Below are 18,197 nucleotides of genomic sequence, written 5' to 3'. Positions count from 1 at the left end.
CATTTTCATATTGCATTCTCTAATTATCTTCTTACCTTTTGGATTCTCTACAGGTCAGGATCAATTTGGAACTTACATGGGAGATGCTTAATATCACTCTATCTTTCTAAGGTATGGTTAGCCAGCTACTCAGCTACAAATACTATACCATTTTCAATGTGTTATTAGGAGTTTTAAGATATAGCTGTTGCAAATCTCATAAATCTGTGCCGTTTTGTGTTACAACTCATTGCAGCTAGAGTGCTAGAAGGGATCTGAGTTCTTAACTATGACTGGTCTGGAGATGAGAAGCCGCATCACTAGAACATCGTCAATCTCAAAAAGGTCGTCACCTTGCCAGGTTTGACAAATATGCAATGTGATGGCTGTTTTTAAAAAAAATGATTTTTCTCCGCTTGCTCAGTACCTCCACGAATGATTTGGTAATTTGATCAAGATGCCAGTCTCGGATTGGCGGAGTTGTTGGAAACAAGGATCTGTACCTCGGCACTTTCAGTAAGAAAGATCTCTATTTGACTGTAGGTTTTGTATTTTGAATCGACAAATATGTGGTGAGCCGAGCCTTTTGAGGTAAGGGTACCTGCCGACGTGCCTCTTGTTTAAGTGTTGAAGTGGACTTCAGATTGTATGTAATTTTCTAGAGGAATGCTATGGCACTAATTACTCAGTCATTTTTCTGCATAACACTAATCTGCACCATCGTTACTGATCCGAAATTTGCGTCAAATTTGTTGACGTAAGTTTCTGAGCTACATCCAGTGCTGTATCAAGGCCTCAAGAGGAAATACTTTCATTGCCTGTGTGAACAATTAGGCCTCAACTTTGCTAAATATCCAAAAATGTGTAATATATTTATTCTAATGGCTGCTCTGTCCATATATATGAAGAACAAACCAGTTTTATGTCTGCTTGTACAAGTCATCATTAATTTGTTTGTGAAATATGATAACTGTGATCTAATATGTTGTTTGGTGTACATCTAAAATTTAGCCGTGGCGTTAGCACGGACACCTTACTAGTAACCAATATTGAAAAGATGCATTTTTTAGCATTCTAAACGATCGCAGTCTCTTTTTTTTATATAGTATAAAACGATCGTAGTCTATACTACCGGTACCAGGCTACCATTAAAAATAAGCCTGGGCCTGAGGGGCAAAAAAAAAATCCCAGAACGGGTCCTAGGGGAAAAACAGAAGCTAAATAGCATATTAGAGTACTGTCACTTATTTGTTTATTCTGAGGGACAAACTTCATACCTCGGTGCAGAGAATGGTACACCGAGAATGCCAATAGCATCTGCAGAATTACTGCATATGCATGTTCAGCAACTTCAGCTCACACTGCTCTAACTGATACCATTAATAGTTGGAACTATGATTGCAATTTCTTCATCAATGATGCTAGGACGCATCTTCTGCATCCACTATCCAAACTCAAACAAAGTACAAAGTGCTCCACTCTAATGGTATTACAGAATGGATAGCCCACACAGTGCCGCATTCAAGCAACCACCGCAGTTCCGACAGAGCTGGGAGCAAGAACAACATCGGATTCAGACCGATCCTGACCATCCCATATCTCGGGCAAAGCTTCCTTGATGTTATGAATGCTCTCCAGAGCATGGTCAGCCCCGGGAACAAGTGTCGACCTGCCAACCTGCAAAATTCAGAAAGTTTTGTAATTAGGTCTTTCCCTTCGAACATGAATGGTGGTTAATGTGGAATCTGGACCATGTACAAGTCTTACAATCACAGTATGGAAGCCTGCAGCCTTTCCTGAAGCTATGTTCCGAGTGCTGTCATCAAAAAAGATCTGAAAAATATATAGAAGGTAAGTTTCCACTGTGGTATTCCTTGCTTCTTGTTTGAACGTGTTCTTGGTCGTGTTTCAGAGAGGATAATTCTTACTGTCTTCTTGGGATCAATATTTGCAATCCTAATTGCAGCTTCCATGGCTTCAATGGAGGGCTTGCAGAGGATGGGCGATTTGGGTCTGAACCCATCTGATTCGTTCAGATCAACCAAGTCGGCAGATGTTTCATCCTTGAACACCATGCAATTCTGGGACTCGCTTAAACCATTGCAAGGATTGAGTGTCTCAAAGCATATCACACCATCAAAGCAACCCTGTAAACCCAGCCTGTGCAGAGCCTCCTCTGCGTGAGCTTTGTCAGAGTTTGTGAATACCTGAGGCAACCAAATTTAGGTTGGTAAAATAAAATGCTCTCATAATCATTTTTTTTCAAGCATGCCAATTCAGAGTTTCAACAAGAAAATAGAAAAACTGGGGACTTCGCATACTATTTTTCTCTGTGGAATCGAAAGTAGGAGGGTCCTCAAAACAGGGTCGGGCCTCAGATTGTGATAAGGTACCATGAACATTTGCATGAAACTCATCATTGTCAAACTCATAGCCTAATGCCTGCAGAGAATAGCGATGGTGTGATTAGAAGGGGGAAGGAAATGTAGGACAGGTCATTGTAATTTTTGTAAGAGTAAAATGCACTAGAGGTCCACCAACTTGTAAGGATGTGTCATTTAGGTCCACGAACTCTAAAAATACATTTTTAGGTCCATCAACTTGTAATTTATGTCACTTAGGTCCATAAACTTTGAAATATAAGTCCATAAACTCTGAAAATGAATTTTTGGGTCCATAAACTTATAATTTGTACCAGTTAGGTCCATAAACTCCAAAAGTGTATTTTTAGGTCCAGAAATTTTATCCATGACCAGTCGTGTGGCCATAGACGCACCCACAAAGGTCGCCTGGCTGTCCATGTATATCTTTCAACCACTCACCGAGAACCACTCTAGATTGACCCAGCTCTAACGTCGGCACAATATTTTTCACCACAACTTCTGGCGCCACTATATCCGGCTACCCGCACCACGGAGAACATAATATCCCCTAGCACGGTACACATGTTGTTGAGTCTCTTGTGACATCCTCCATCTTTCCCAAGCTATCACCCCATCCTTTCCACCCATATTACAGGGTCATATCTAGATCTAAGCTTCCGAGTTCACTAATGAAAGTCTGTAAGCTCCCCTTTAAATCCTAATACATGTCAATAACATCCGAAATAAATCTCCCATCCATCCTATCTCCTCTCCATATGCTCTTGATTCAAAATCGGAGCTCAAATTTCACCCTTCTGGCAAAACCCAGTAATGTGTGGGCATCGTGTAGATTTATGTAGGTGCGATATCAATACATGAAGGCTAGGTGGAGGGGTGTGGACCTAGGTGACACAAATTACAAGTTTATGGATCTAGAAATGGAATTTCACAGTTTGTGGACTTAAGTGACACAAATTACAAGTTTATGGACCCAAAAATGCAATTTCAAAGTTGATGGACCTAAGTGACACCCTCTCACAAGTTGATGGACCTCTGGTGTATTTTACTCTTTTTGTAAATACTCATTACTCAATGAACTAACGAAATATGAGTTGTTACCTTAAGGCCAGCCATTGTGGTGCCATATTCCTTGTACAGGTCCAGGCACATTTTAGCAATTTGGCTTTCTTCAATTAGCAGATGGTGCCGCATGAAATCTGGTGGCAAAAATTTCAAAATTGCAGGCTCTTCAACATTTGTGGACAACAAATACTTTATAAAGCATGAAGCCATGAAAAATGAGTACTGTCTTAACTCACCTTCTATATTTTTGCGACAAGAAAGATTGATGCCCACACTGAAGGGATACAAAGTATCATCTAGATCTGAAAATGAAATAGAAAATTCATTTATTAATTATGAAACAAAATGAAGAAATAAATGCAGCAACAATCTCTCAGTATTTATATTTTTTGAAGGGAACTTACCAAACAGCAAGCACTCGTACTTTGGTCTTTCAAGAACTGCTTCCATCCTCAATAGTCAAAAACTGCAAAGAAGTTCGCAAAGAAGTTTGCTAAATTAATTGACCATTTTTCAGGGAGAATTGGAAAAATAATAACTATTCACATTAATATGACCCTAAGGAGATAAGTTCAAGCAGATTCTCTAGCATGCTAGATAAAACAAAAACAGCACGTGAAGAAAGTTGGTCCTTGCAGGTTCAACACAAAAAAATATAACATCTCACAAAGGCATTGTTGATCACAGCTCACCATTGTTACTACCCAAGAAACAGAATATTCTGATATTACCTAAATATTAAGGCTGGCTGGCTGACTGAAGAGTGACGATTAGTCTGTGCAGGGGAATATCAGCTCAGCTATGAAGCAGTTGGTGTTGTCTGCAGGAGTGAAGATTGTCACGTTCTAGATGCAGGTGCACTGGTTTTCCATGGGCTGGTGACCTGGTGTGCTTTATAGATGCAACATCAAAGTTACTTCTCAAATTAACACTAGGAGTTGATGAACGTACAGGCGTACAGCTCAGTTCATGATCACCAAAGAATGCCAACTCTAGTACTTTAAGTTATTAGCAGGGATAAGGTGGAATGCATTTCAAAAAGTGGAACTGTAGAAGGATAAAATAACAGAGGAGAGGAAAAGAGAACAGTGGACAATGAGTTTACCTCCAAAATGCCAAGGATTGAAGGCTGCTGCTGATTGGTGTTGAAGCAGGCGGTTCTGGTGCTCTACTTATAGCAGCCCAAGGTTCTCCACGTGCAGAACAGATGTGCAGCAGCCTTAGTAGATTGATGGCATAAGATTCAGCATTTGAACCCAAAAGCCAATTCATCTGCAGCTTTCCATCAGGGCAAGGATGCCTCTTTCCTTTCACAGAAGAAAGCAGGGGTAGTGTTCAAGCTTGAAGGCCCCGCATATCCTCAGAAGTCAGAACAGCATGGCAGCTTCCTACAGAAGTGGCATGAGAATATATTGCAACAATTGGAAGGATCAAAGAATATTACAGCATCTTCTTCAAATATCCTGGAATTTGGCATAGTTGAGGAATAGGTCCACTTGGAAGTACTTGATGCCATTCCAAGTCATGTTGTTTATCTAGCAGCCTCTGTTGAAAGTCAGAGGATGGCAGAGAATAAGAACAATAGAAAGGTATGGTAAATTGGATACTTCCAAGAATCCAGGTTAGCACATTCATCTTGCATAGTTTGTGCAGTCCAATGATAACTCAATTGGAACAACCAACATCAGAGGAATGTTCCAATCTTCTTGCAGAGCGGGTACTTTTCAACTCCTTGGATATTATGAGCATTTCATACTACTGTGCATCCTCTACGGATCATAAAAAATAATAATTTACAATTTGAATAAGTTTGGATAATGAAATAATTACACAATTCATACAACGCAATCACTTTAAAGTCAAGCAACTTCTGAATGTTTCTCCTCTCACCATGGGCTGGAAGAAACACCTTTACCAATATCTCAGGATATAACCAAAAGGTGGTCAAATACTTGAAGGGCAGAAAGGAAAGATCAAGTGGTGTAGCAGCAATCAGCATTAGATTTGAGAAGAACTGCAGCAGTTCACTAGCTAGGTTACAGTACAAAAGGAAAGATTACAATAGTACCATGCGATTAACATATTTTAAGTGAGCATCCATCCTTCATGAGCTGCAGTTACAGCTTCAACCAATCAGCTCTTGTAAACCAGAGCAGCTAGATATTTAGAGGGAAGAGAAAGCATAAGGTCTTCCATGGAATCCTGATTGCATGCCCAGCATAAATGGTTTTGAGCTAGCATATCTGAGGCCAGAACTTGAACTATTGCACACTTGTGGGGCAGACCTGATCTTCAGACCTTGTCCTGGAGAGCCTAGTATGCATGTGGGTTCCTGTTATTCAGTTCAATATGAATGGGTTAGAAATGGATCAGTGTTGCATCCTTTCTCGGTTTTCAGAATTTTACAAAATACACTAAAATTTTTTCAAATCACAGCAAGCGGTAGAGAACACAAGCAATAATGCAGTAGCTGCTTACCCAGTAGAATGGAATATGGGATGTAAGAGAGATGAGAAGATGTGTGTTTTATTGGAGAACTCTCTCTAAATTCAAAATTTAGCTCAGTAAAAAAAACACATTGAAGATACTCGATCGAAATATAAATTTTCTATTGCAAGGGCAGACACTTTTTAAGAGACAACAGCTATGCATAGTGTCACAGTATGTATTAAGTGAACTCTGGCAATCAAAGTTACACAATGATATGCAAATCATGTCCTTGTGCAATACCAATGTGAATCTGTGGCTACGGCACAGGAAAGACGAGCAAATGATGAAGACTAAAGTCATGCTGTTTAAGATCTGCACCTTCTCAGTATAAGATCCCGGTAAGCTAGAAACTGGTGTCAAAAGCTTCAATCTGGCTCGAACAGGAAAATAGCATATCAGATATGCATGGATGATTCTCCATGAAATAACAGACAGATTGCAGCTCACCTTCCTGGGGAATATTTATCCCTTGCAACAGTAATCTTTTCTACCGCCTAATGAATTCCATGGAATCGATCATTTGGTGTTAGGAAAATTAAACAAGAATTTAGAAGTGAAATAAAGAATAATAACACATGCCTTTGCTACCCTATCAGGACTGAAACTGTTTTCAGTTGACAAGAAATCCATAAGGCCCTGAACACAGAAAGAAAAGCACTCTTAGCTTGTGAAACAATAGGAGCAGTGTAGTGTGGTCTATCAATGAAAACCTGTGAGTCAGGCGAGGTCCACATGAAATCTGGAATTTCTGTACAAACATTAGGTTCTTTAAACAATGTCCGAACTTCCTGGTAAGGCCAGTCTTCTGGAACATTGAATCTACAGAAGAGAAAAGAACATACAGTCAGATCCAGCATTTCAAGATTATTAAGGCAATAATGATAAATAAGGAAAACCATGCGAGCAGAACCAACTCATGAGTCCCTCCTACATGCATTTTTTTTTCATTTCTTATGTATAAACAGTGTACCAAAGAAGCTAAAAATAATAACAAATCATGAATCATTGACATTATTTTTTTTAACATACAGTGGAGCACTTCAGGCACTCATCAAGGACTGGTCAGACTGAAAATCAAACAATTCTCAGACATAAATAAAATCTGCAACCACTTGAGGACTTAGCAGCTATGGCTGTTTCAAACTGCAGACTTTCTCCATAGTTGCACCATGCTACTGAAGACGCCTTTCGTCTTCATTGGTCTGTGAAGTGTGTCTATAAATAGATGCAGCAGAAACACCAGAAGGTGGGTGCAAGAGCGGCATCCCGACAGCAGTAGCCAAACCAGTAGGTAGTGCTAGAGAATAGCAGCAGAAGAAAGAATGGTGACATAAGAATGGCATGACCACATAATGGGTTAATGATGTGGTGCCTCTTAGCAGAAGCACATAGCATAAACAGCATGGTGAAGCAAAAGGAGAGTGCAGCATGGCACAATAAGTTGTCTAGGGCACAGAGTGGGTGGTATGGTCATAGAGGCAACAGGGGACATGTCCGTCGTGTAATTTGAAAAAACACCAGGTGTGCAGGGTATAACACAGCAACATAATAAAATTTGGATATTCTACTCAGGTTAGTATTATTTGAAAAATTGTGGATTACAAAAAAATCAACAATCCAAATAATCTGCAACCCCATTAACACTCACAAGGCACACATAGAACTATAGAAGGCATGTGTAACATCCCATTGCACACAATGTCATTTCATGGAGTTCAGAAAACGTGTACTTTTGTGGCAATACAACTCAGCAGAGAGGATTTGAGCAAGCACATGACTGCATAATGCAGATGTAAATAAGACAATGGCTATCTCATCAAAACATACCTCGTCTGTTTAAGATTTTGCACAACTTCTTCAATGCAACCATGCTGTCGAATGAGTTTCAGGGCTCTTTGTCCCCCAATACCTATGAAGAGAAGAATATGACAGTTAATGAGTAGCCATGAATGTTGTTGGTTTAAAGATTGCTCAAGATTGTAGATTACATACGGCACCAAACTATCCAGCCTAGAGCAAAAGTACTCTGAAACAGAGCTTCAAGTGACATCTATTCAGGATCTAGTCAACAGAAGGAAAATACAGAAAAGACAATTGAACCTAAAACCTAGGGCATTTGGTTTCCACAGTTTCTGCTGCTTTTTTTGGATAAGTTTTTGCTGCTAAATTTTGGACAGTATATGTCAAAGGCCCCATGAACTGAGCTGATAAGAAACTAGAGCAACTAATCAAGGGAACTAACTTTAAAATTTTCAGAGTAGTACAATCTCTTCAGTGAAGCTTGAATTATTGAATCATACTATGGGCTTAATCTAATACATACTGTATGAAAACATAGAACGGGGTAAAAACACCTTTAATATTCTCGCAGTAATCACATCCACTAAGGATACACAAGTCAATGAACTGATCCATTGAGAGTCCAAGTTCCTCCAAAACCTGGAAAATCGTAAAGAGACACCAAGATACTCAAAAGAATAAAAGAACATAAAGAAAATAAGTGTGAAGCTACCTTTGACACTTCAAATTCTGTCACAGGAGATTTCTTATAACCAAGGTCAGTTAAGTGACGAAGAAACCTTCGAGCACCAAAAGTCAGAGAGTCCATGTCCTCTGAAGCTACAGCATAGACCTGGCACTCACAGCTCAGAATGAAAATAAAATTCAATTATGCTAAAATACAGGATTTCGTAAAGCTATTGACTAGATATACCTGGTGATTTTCACAAAGAGCTGCACACTGTGCTTCAGCCTCACCTGGTGCCTGCAGAAGTGGTTGGCAAATCTTAAATATTCATTACCAATAAAAGTACATCACAAAGGCCAGGTAACATGCTTGCATCATTGCCATCAAATCATAGTACAACATGTTGACCAGACAGAAGAACCGTGCGCGCCCCATAAGACAACCAAATATGAGTTTTTCTCTGTAGTGCTAACATCTATACCGCATAGGAGCAGCTACTGATAGCCAAAGATATTCACATGTGCAATGTGTATCAGTGCCCCATTTGTTATAGTCAAACCCAACCTTAACAGAAGAATAAGCTTAGATCAATACCAAACAGACATCTTATTTTCAAGCTAAATCATCTATAAGATAGACTAGTGCATTCTTTAAGTTCAAGAGATTCTCGATATTCTACTGACCCTCCGTGGCACTGGAAGAACACATTAATCTGTAGTTGGTCTGTGCAGAAAAGCAAAGAAAAACAAACTTAACCAACAGCTGGACAAAAGTAATAATGGTACCTCAACTACAGGGACACCCATCAATCTTAACAGCCTCTTACAATCATCATTGTGCTTTTTTGTGACCTGGGAAGGGAAGGCATAAATTACAGTACATGCTCAGAACCACTCCACAATTTAATAAAAATTCTTACGAGCACTCCTCAAACTGCTTTAAACTGCTTTCTTGGAGGAAACTCAAATGACATATTGATGCGAGACCAGAAGGCTGTCTCATCTGATATAAATTCAAGGACACTCTTCAAATAAAAATCCTTTATTGCGTATTTCCTAAAACAGGACAATCATTACCTTGACAGTTCTTTTGCTAAATTTTTCAACTAAATCCTCATCCCCAATCTGTAATGCAAGTGCACTTCAGAAATCCAGCAAAAACAATGAGAAAGATAAGCATAGACAGCAAGGAAGCTCTAGAAACTATGTTGAGGAGCAACTAACCTCAATAGCTCTATTAAGATCTTTTGTAGCATCATTCCTCTTTAAGGACCTAAATAATAGTGAACATTGCAAAAGCCTGTAAAAACAAGATCCAACCAAGGAGGAACGAGGTGTTTTTTCATTAAGAAGAAACTAGGCGCTCACAATGGGGTGCCAACCACACCTTCCACCCCAATCTCGATTGGAAAAGCATGTGTCGAGATTTAATAGTGATGAGTGAAAATGAGCAAAGAAAAAATTGCTGCATACCTTTTTGCAAGCTCCTTTTTCTTCATTTCAGGTGGCTCGCCATCAAAAACAAAACTAGCATAAATCTCAGCAGAGTCAGCAAAAGTAAGCTAACTGCAAAGAATTGACAAGGACCACAGGAATGCATGAAGCTTACACAGGCTTTATCCCTGCTTCTAGCATTCTTACTGTCCGGTTCAACATACCCTGCAGATGACTACACAATTTGCAGAGATAAAAATGTCAAATAAGCTGAACTGATAATGACCAGACCATAAACAGGGCAAGCGATATTTCTTGCCTCGTGACTTCACTAGACTCATTGGTCAGAAGCTCTGACCCTTTCCTTCCAACCACAATCTGCAGAAATTGACAAAACATTTGCTGTGAATCGCATGACAACTAGAGAAACCCACGATGGTAAATTGACCAAATAAAAGTTAGATACACAAATGCCTGCGCATGCTAATAGCATTGGATATAGAGAGAACAAAAGTGGGCAGTGATTTTGTAAATTGAAATTCTGGCAACGGTATTAGCCTCTGAAACTGAAGAATCAGTGTTTGTACGCATTCAAAAAATACAGCATATGCCAAATCTACCAGAACGTAGCCGCCCTAAAAAATTTTTGGATACTGTGCCATCGTGCTCCCACATAACCCCAATGAACCGACACAGTGCATGAATTTCCAAACAGATTGCGCTACCCACAAATACACAACAGCAACATCCACATCCACAGAAGTACTATCACACATTCGCACCAAATTCGAAACCGGGAAAACTCCCCAAGTCACATCATCGGAGAAATCCAATCGGGCTGCTAGAAATCTGTAGCGAGTAGCGCTGTACCCAAACGCGGCTACGACTTGCGAGGAAACTGAAGCGAAGGGGGCGAATAAATAGAGGGGGCGGGCGCGACGACTCACGAGGAACTGGTAGATGCTGAGGCTGGCGTCGACGGCGATGACGCGGCCGCGGTAGTCCTCCACCCTCCGCTGCACCGCGGCCCTCGAAGCGTGCTCCGCCAGCAGCTTCGTCAAGCCCTATAGCGCGCCACGAACACGGAGAAGCTGTTACACCGAGAGGCCGAAGGCCGGATTGGGGCGGTGAACCAGCAAATCTCTGGAGGATGGTACCTTGATTCCCATGGCGGCGGTGACCGGCGGCGAGCCGGCGAGGAAGGGGAACCAAAACGCGGCCGGGCGGCGGCGAATCCGGAATCCCCTAACTCGTGGGCGCTGTTTGGTTGTTTGTATTAGGGCTAGAAAATTTTGACCGTTAATTATAGTATTAAATAAATCAATTTACAAAATTAATTTTAGAGTTTTTTACTAGGAATTTGAATAATCTAATAAGACTTTTTGACCGATTAGAGGATGATTATTATAGTATTACTATAGTATAATTGATTAATTGCCGTCATTAGATTCGTCACGAAAAAATATATTTATTTCTGAAAATTTTTTATAAATAGATTTCATTTAATACTCTATGTATATGAAATTTTTTTCTAGACTTGTGTGCAGTAGGAAGCGGGGGTTCCTATTCATCTTGTGGAAAATGATTAGATTGTGTATCTATAATCCAACAAAAGCCCAACGTGTATATTAGTAGGTCCATAACAGCCCATAAACAACACAAGCACAGTAGCAACGAAGCGGAGCACAGTACTACCGTGGGTAGTACTGCACCACCTTTTGTTATTTGTTTCTTTTTTTTGCTCCGGTTGTACTTGAAGCTGGTAACTCCCAATTTTCCTTTTTGAACCAAAAGAAAACATGAGTAAATGTTGAGCTAGTATATATTATTTCAACATTTCAGAATACTTTATTCAACATTGCTTTAGATCTTGTTCAACATATCAGATAAACTGCCACAACATTTTATATAGTAATGTTGAAATAGTATATCTAAAATGTTGAAATAGTATATCTAAAATGTTGAAACTAAAAAACAGAAAAATATGTAATCATGTCAGATCTCAATTTGTTAGAAAATTTCTAAGAAAGATGATGGTTGAATCAGATTTGAAAATAAATGAGGCGTTAGAGAGATAAAGAAGTTTAAATTTGGAAAACAAATCTCGTGTGAGCTAATCAATTTCCTGCGACTTCCCATCTATCCACCCGCTCCCTCCCAGGTCCGGCCCAACAGTTGCTGGTCCACCACACCTACGCTAGACCATGTCATCCTGGTTTGCCAACGCTCGCATCTAGTCCGTTAGCTTAGCTATGTGCATGCATCTTAAAGTGGAAGATACTTAAGAAACTTTCTTCCAGAAGATAGATAGGATTCCTGGTAGGAAGCCCCAGTGCCAAACCAAACAAGGCCGTGGTTTCCCGCCTCGGGAGTCGGGAGCCGGGACAGTAGTGAAATCGGGAAGCGGATAAAACCAGTGGATTGGGCTATGGTTTTCTTTGTTTTTTGAGAGCGGTTTTTTATTTTTATATTTTTATTTCTGTTTTTTACAAAAATATATTTTCGATTTGGAAATTTACAGAAATATACCCCGGCCGCCCGGCAGACGGGCGGCCGGGACCTGCCCGCCCGGCAGCTGGGCGGCAGGGGTTAATCTACAAAAAAAATACAACAAAAAATTGCAGACAGGTCCTTAGGGACCGGTCGCCCGGCTGCGGGGCGGCCGGCCTTATTTTTTGCAATTTAGCTTTTTTCGCGAAATAATTTCACATATGTTCATCTTTTTGTAACTTTTTGCAGAAATAGACCCTGGGGGTCGGCGCTGTAATATGTGGCGTCGAGATAACACGTCTTGGCGCCACAGATCACGGCGCCGAGGTGCCACGCACGCACAAGCAATATAGTGAATCTTCGAACTTGCCTTTAATATTGTCGGAAATTTTCAGGAGACTAGAATATTGTGAATCACACATCAAATATAACGGTAAGAATTAAGAACTAAAAATTGCATTACACAATATAAACCATATGCATTACATCATAATACAACGTTAATGAAACACACATTAGACATGCAGTGGCATGGCAGAACCCGTTGCAACTATGGTAAACAGATTCTGAACTAAACTAACATGGCTTAGTTAATTTAGAAAAACACAACAAACACAACGATGCAGCATGTGACTAGCACTAGGTAGTCCTAGTAGCCGTACCCCCACGTACCAAACTGCATTGAGCCTTCTCCGCAGTATTCACTATATTGCTTGTGCGTGCGTGGCACCTCGGCGTCGTGATCTGTGGCGCCAAGACGTGTTATCTCAGCGCCACATATTACAGCGCCGAACCCAGGGTCTATTTCTGCAAAAAGTTACAAAAATGTGAACATATGTGAAGTTATTTCGCGAAAAAGGCTAAATTGCAAAAAATAAGGCCGACCGCCCCGCAGCCGGGCGGCCTGGGGGGCCGGCCACCCCGCAGCCGGGCGACCGGTTTAGGGTTTAGGGTTTAGAGACCTGTTTGTAATTTTTTGTTATATTTTTTTTGCAGATTAACCCCTACCGCCCGGCTGCCGGGCGGCCAGGTCCCGGCCGCCCGGCCGCCGGGGTATATTTCTGTAAATTTCCAAATCGAAAATATATTTTTTGTAAAAAACAGAAATAAAAAATAAAAAAAATAAAAAAACCGCCTTTTTGAGATAGGTTGCTGGGCTGTGCTGCTTACGGCCTTTTCAATGGGCGTCCATCCTTTCGTTTCTGATTTCTGGCCCATCTACGTATAACCTCTTTTTCTTTCTTTTCCTTTTTTGCGAGACGACCTCCTTTCCATTTATATATATATAATAGAGACCTCTTTTTTTACTTTCGAATGGTATATAAAATGATTTTATTTATAGCATGTGTATCTAAGGATTATTATTCAACAATATATGCGTTTTATAAATCAAATTAACTTATGCATGTGGGATAAGTTGACCCTCACACACACTGCATTTGCAGTTCTGTAAAGAACAGAAGGTGCCTTGTGCAGGGAGCCAGCGACTGATCCAGCGGTGGTTGAGGCTCGAACCCCTCCTACCGTCGGGAATCTCATGGAGCTCTCCTAAGCCCTATCTACGAATTTGAGAAGGAAGAAGAATGAAGGGGAGATGGAAGCAGACAGAAGAAGGAATAAGAACAAGAGTGCCTCCTCTACGCTCAATCCTGCCTACGCCAGCGAGCGTGCTTCTACGCCTGTCCCGTTCGATCGCGAGGTCAATGTAGAGATGCTAATGTGAAAGCAATACTGTCTGTCCAAGCTCGTGCAAGAATATGTGCTTGCAGCGAGCATACATTATTCTTAAGCTAGTAGCCCTATTAGTTGGGGATTTGGATGGAGACAGAGAGATAAGGTTAGCGCCACGAATTTCCTGGCGTTTTGTTGCACACAATTGGACATTGGTCTAGTATGGGATCCTGGGCTACATGGGCCATTACTTTCAGGCCCAGGAGACTACAGAATTGGCCCACTAATCCACGCCATAGCCAACCCCGCACGTCAGCCTCCTCCGCCGTTCTCACCCCCAATTCCCCAAGGTACGGCCACCCACCACCCGAGTACCAGCCTCGCCGTCGTCGGCGCGCGCTAAAACCCTAACCCCTCCGCGCCTCCGCCTCCTCTCCGCCGGGCGACCGCCCCAACCGCCCGCGAGGAGAATGAAGGCCGGCGTTGATATGGGGCGAGACAAGACCCGGCGTCTCTCCGGCAGCCGCCACCTCCGGCAGCGGCTGGTGCTGGCGACGCTCATCTCCACCGGCGTCACCATCGATGACATCCGCTCCGGGGACGCCGCGCCGGGGCTCCGCCCGTACGAGGTCTCCCTCCTACGCCTCCTGGACAAGATCTCCGACCGCCACACCATCGACATCAACGAGACAGGCATGGCCTTGCTCCCGCGAGCTTCGCTTGTGCCGTGCGTGGCCACCTTAGGGTTATGCTAAGGGGTGCGGGTATTTACGGGCCTATGGTGCTTGTATGTGATTGCAGGAACGAAGCTGAAGTACATGCCGGGGGTCATTCAAGGCGTGAAGGGCCTTGAGCACGACTGCGGGGTGCACCGGGGGATCGGCTACTTCCTCGAGCCGCTTATACTGCTCGGCCTCTTCGCGAAGGCGCCTGTCGTGGGATTTTTAGGGTACCCACGGCCGGGTGGCGGAGCGCACCCGCCTATTCCCGGTGAGGGAGGACTCGGGAAAGTGCCAGGCGGTTAGGCTAATCTAGGACGGAGGCAAGCACACATGAACTCACTATCTAGAGTGGTTCAGGCCGCCGGAGCGTAATACCCTACATCCACTGGGAGAAGTATTGTTCTTGGTTGTGTATCAACCTATCCTCTACTAGGGCTTGGCCTTTTCTCAGCCTGAGCCCCCTTCTAGCGGGCGCCCTCCCTTTTATAGATCAAGGGGTGCGGATACATTGGTCGTTGAGGCCCCGACAAGTGGGCCCAACGTGACTATGTAGCATACTGCGCAGAGTACTTAAATGTCTACAATAGTTGTGAATCTTTTCTCTGATATCCTTCCATGCCCTGCTGGCGCTCTGCCTCAGGGAGGTCTTCTCTTGTCCTGTCAGCTAGGTGCCCGTTGGAGAAACGTAGCTTGCGGCGTGGCCTGTTGAGGCTATTATGTAGGCGTCATAATGGGTGAAGCCGAACCGTCGTGTCCATCTGTCATGGCAGACTGACAGGCGCGGCGTGGGCGGCGCCAGCGGCTCCACTACACGTCTTGGTAATACGCGATCAATAGTGTCCCCTGATCAAAGACTCGCCTCGGCCTCTGCTATATCAATGCGGACGTTCACCTACCACAATGAATGTAGTGGTAGGTGATCCTTAGTATGGAGACCAAGCGGCCCTACATACGTGTCTTGTGCTTGCAGACACGTGGCAGCTCCGGACCCCCCCGAGGCGGGGTGTCAACCCCTTCCCTTAGTGAGGGGTCCGGTTACTATACCGGGGGTCCGGGACCCCATGGGGGGTCTGGGACTCCGCGGGGGTCCGGGCCTCCACGAGAGGTCCGGAGCCCCCGGCTGTTCGGGCTGAGCACATGCTTCTTCCAGAACACGTGGTGCTCCCAGACCTTTCCCAGCCGGGGGACGGGCCCGGGGCCGTTGTCGGGTGAACAGGGTTCCGGACCGCAGGAGTCCGACTGTTTGGTCGTAGTCAAGGATAACCATAAGGCTCTTGCCTAGACACCGTAAGAGGGGGTACCCCAGTTCTGGGGTACCGACAGTGTCCCCCGGGCCCACCTCAGGAGAAGTACGAACCTGCGGGTGGGGCCTACTATCGTGATGTGTTTCCACGCAAACTTGATTGCGTCGGTGTGCTCATGCAGAGAGCGGGCGCTCCGGACCCCTGAGGCCGGCACACCGGTTGCCAGGTTCAGGTACTAGAGTGCTCTCCACAGGGCGACGAAGGTGTAGGCTTAGGGTGCGGAACCAAGCTAAGCAGCTACACAGACTTCAGATCGCTCAGGGAGCAAGCACCACTTCCCGGACCCGGCTCTTGGCGACCGTGGCGAGCGGTCTCCGCCGGAGCGGGCCACCGGAGTGGACTTGAGACGACCGTGGCGAGCGGTCTCCGCTGGAGCGGGCCACCGGAGTGGACTTGAGACGACCGTGGCGAGCGGTCCCCGCCGGAGCGGGCCACCGGAGTGGACTTGACACGACCGTGGCGAGCGGTCCCCGCCGGAGCGGGCCACCGGAGTGGACTTTAGACGACCGTGGCGAGCGGTCTCCGCCGGAGCGGGCCACCGGAGTGGACTTTGAGACGACCGTGGCGAGCGGTCCCCGCCGGAGCGGGCCACCGGAGTGGACTTTGAGACGACCGTGGCGAGCGGTCTCCGCCGGAGCGGGCCACCGAAGTGGACTTTGAGACGACCGTGGCGAGCGGTCTCCGCCGGAGCGGGCCACCGGAGTGGACTTGAGACGACCGTGGCGAGCGGTCTCCGCCGGAGCGGGCCACCGGAGTGGACTTTGAGACGACCGTGGCGAGCGGTCTCCGCCGGAGCGGGCCACCGGAGTGGACTTGAGACGTTGCTGACGATCCCATGAATTACGTCACCGGACCATATAGTAAGGTGCAAGAAGCCAAGCCTTATACTAGAAGAGAGCCCGGGACCTCTAAAGACAGCAGTCTCGGATACTAGAGTACTTGTAGCAGGGTAGTGAAGTACGTAAACTTAGGGTACATTACCGGGCTAAGTTACGCGGAGCTTCTCTACCCCAGGATACGAGTACTACTTCTCCGAAGCAGGTCCTTAGGGGTCCGAACTGCCTTCCAGCTAGAAGGGGTGTCCCCACCTGACCACAAGCCAGCAACTCAATTTGGATTGTTAGCAGCTAAAAGAGAAAAACTCTGTGCGGGAGAAGGAATCATGCAGGTTGAACGAACAAGTGCTATTAGGTTTAAAGTAAAGATAGGACTGAAGAAGCAAATCTCCTTTATTGGTTGACTCGTGGTGTACATCAGAGGCCGGGATTACGAGGGCGGACCTCTACCGCTCTGGACCACTTGCTGGTGTCGCCTGTTTGTGCGATGAAGCCAGAGGTCGGGTTTACAAGGGCGGACCTTTACCGCTCTGGACCACACGTAGGCACCAAATCATTACAAAGGAGAAACACACTCAATCCTATCTTAGTGATAACCTACAGCCGTCGCCCCGTAAGGCGAGCACGTTGCTGGCCGTAGTGGAGCTGCCATCTTGGGGGCTCTTCTGAGTCGTTGGGGCGATGGCACCCTGGACGTGCTTGTACAGCATCATCCAGCATCACCTCGGGAGCTCGGGGGACCACTCCTTGCCTAAGAGCTGTCATATGCTTAGGTAGCATGAGACAAACTCTTTGGCTTTGAAGGGGTGAGGCCCCCTGCCGTCGCCAGCTGCCGACGGAAGCCGGCCTGATGGCCGCTCATAGTGAGCTGAAGCCAGTTCGACGCCCTTGCGCAGCAGAAGGACCGGTATGAAGCGCGGAGAGGTGCGGTCGTTCGCCGGCTTGTCCTTGGTGCTAGCGCCAGGGGCCCCCGCGCCTGGTGGCGGGGCCCTGTCTGCAGCAGCACCAAGCACCTCGGGTGGTGCTGGCGACGACACGACGACACGGCCAACTTCCTCCGGGATGGCCGTTGGCTCCAGGCTCCATGTTGAGAGAAAGTCTTGAGCCGACGCCATGCCACCGCAGAGGAAGCGTGGCCGTTGCTTGAGAGAAAACCTTGAGTCGATGGAGGGGCTGCAGCGCGCAGCGGTGCCTCCGCTGTGCGCCACCGTGCCGGCTCTGGGGTGTCGCAGTGGCGACGCACAGCAGGCGCCTTTGCCGTGCACCACCGCACCGAGGGCGCTGGTGCCTCAGCGTTGTGACATGCGGCGTAGGTGCCACCATGCCTCTCTTCATCTTCTCGCTGCTGTCGCAGAGGAT

General features: G+C 45.1%; 2 protein-coding genes, 1 long non-coding RNA gene and 1 pseudogene across 6 annotated transcripts; 2 read left to right on the top strand and 2 right to left on the bottom strand.

Annotated features, from left to right (window-relative positions):
• On the top strand, positions 1-832 carry LOC120649216. Its single transcript, XR_005665201.1, has 2 exons — positions 1-111; positions 236-832. It is a non-coding gene; the product is annotated as an uncharacterized LOC120649216 (long non-coding RNA).
• Positions 833-1,208: 376 nt separating this feature from the next.
• Positions 1,209-4,962, bottom strand: LOC120649215 (annotated as a pseudogene).
• Positions 4,963-5,355: 393 nt separating this feature from the next.
• LOC120649214 (flap endonuclease 1-B-like) lies at positions 5,356-11,093 on the bottom strand. Of its 4 annotated transcripts, none has more exons than XM_039925948.1 (17): positions 10,973-11,093; positions 10,763-10,879; positions 10,135-10,193; positions 9,991-10,050; positions 9,855-9,908; positions 9,606-9,654; positions 9,459-9,506; positions 9,168-9,233; positions 8,629-8,679; positions 8,428-8,547; positions 8,270-8,354; positions 7,743-7,824; positions 6,626-6,734; positions 6,495-6,551; positions 6,363-6,409; positions 6,234-6,285; positions 5,356-5,757 (listed from the first exon to the last, which is right to left on the bottom strand). In XM_039925948.1, exons 1-17 carry the CDS (start codon positions 10,982-10,984, stop codon positions 5,590-5,592), a joined length of 1,236 nt encoding a protein of 411 aa, XP_039781882.1. In that variant the 5' UTR covers positions 10,985-11,093; the 3' UTR covers positions 5,356-5,589. The 4 variants fall into 4 exon arrangements, with proteins under 4 accessions (XP_039781882.1, XP_039781881.1, XP_039781883.1 ...); XM_039925947.1 differs by having other exon boundaries at positions 6,156-6,285; positions 10,973-11,091; XM_039925949.1 differs by lacking the exons at positions 10,135-10,193; positions 10,763-10,879; positions 10,973-11,093 and having other exon boundaries at positions 6,156-6,285; positions 9,459-9,522; positions 9,991-10,056.
• A 3,202-nt stretch (positions 11,094-14,295) lies between these two features.
• LOC120648949 (probable RNA 3'-terminal phosphate cyclase-like protein) lies at positions 14,296-15,618 on the top strand. Its single transcript, XM_039925572.1, has 3 exons — positions 14,296-14,669; positions 14,778-14,925; positions 15,609-15,618. Exons 1-3 carry the CDS (start codon positions 14,447-14,449, stop codon positions 15,616-15,618), a joined length of 381 nt encoding a protein of 126 aa, XP_039781506.1. The 5' UTR covers positions 14,296-14,446.
• The last annotated feature ends 2,579 nt before the right edge of the window (positions 15,619-18,197 follow it).

This window comes from Panicum virgatum, chromosome 9K, assembly GCF_016808335.1.
Source record: "Panicum virgatum strain AP13 chromosome 9K, P.virgatum_v5, whole genome shotgun sequence".
Classification (NCBI taxonomy): domain Eukaryota; kingdom Viridiplantae; phylum Streptophyta; class Magnoliopsida; order Poales; family Poaceae; genus Panicum; species Panicum virgatum.
Note: the sequence above shows the minus strand (reverse complement) of the source record. Positions and strands in the feature narration are given on the sequence as shown.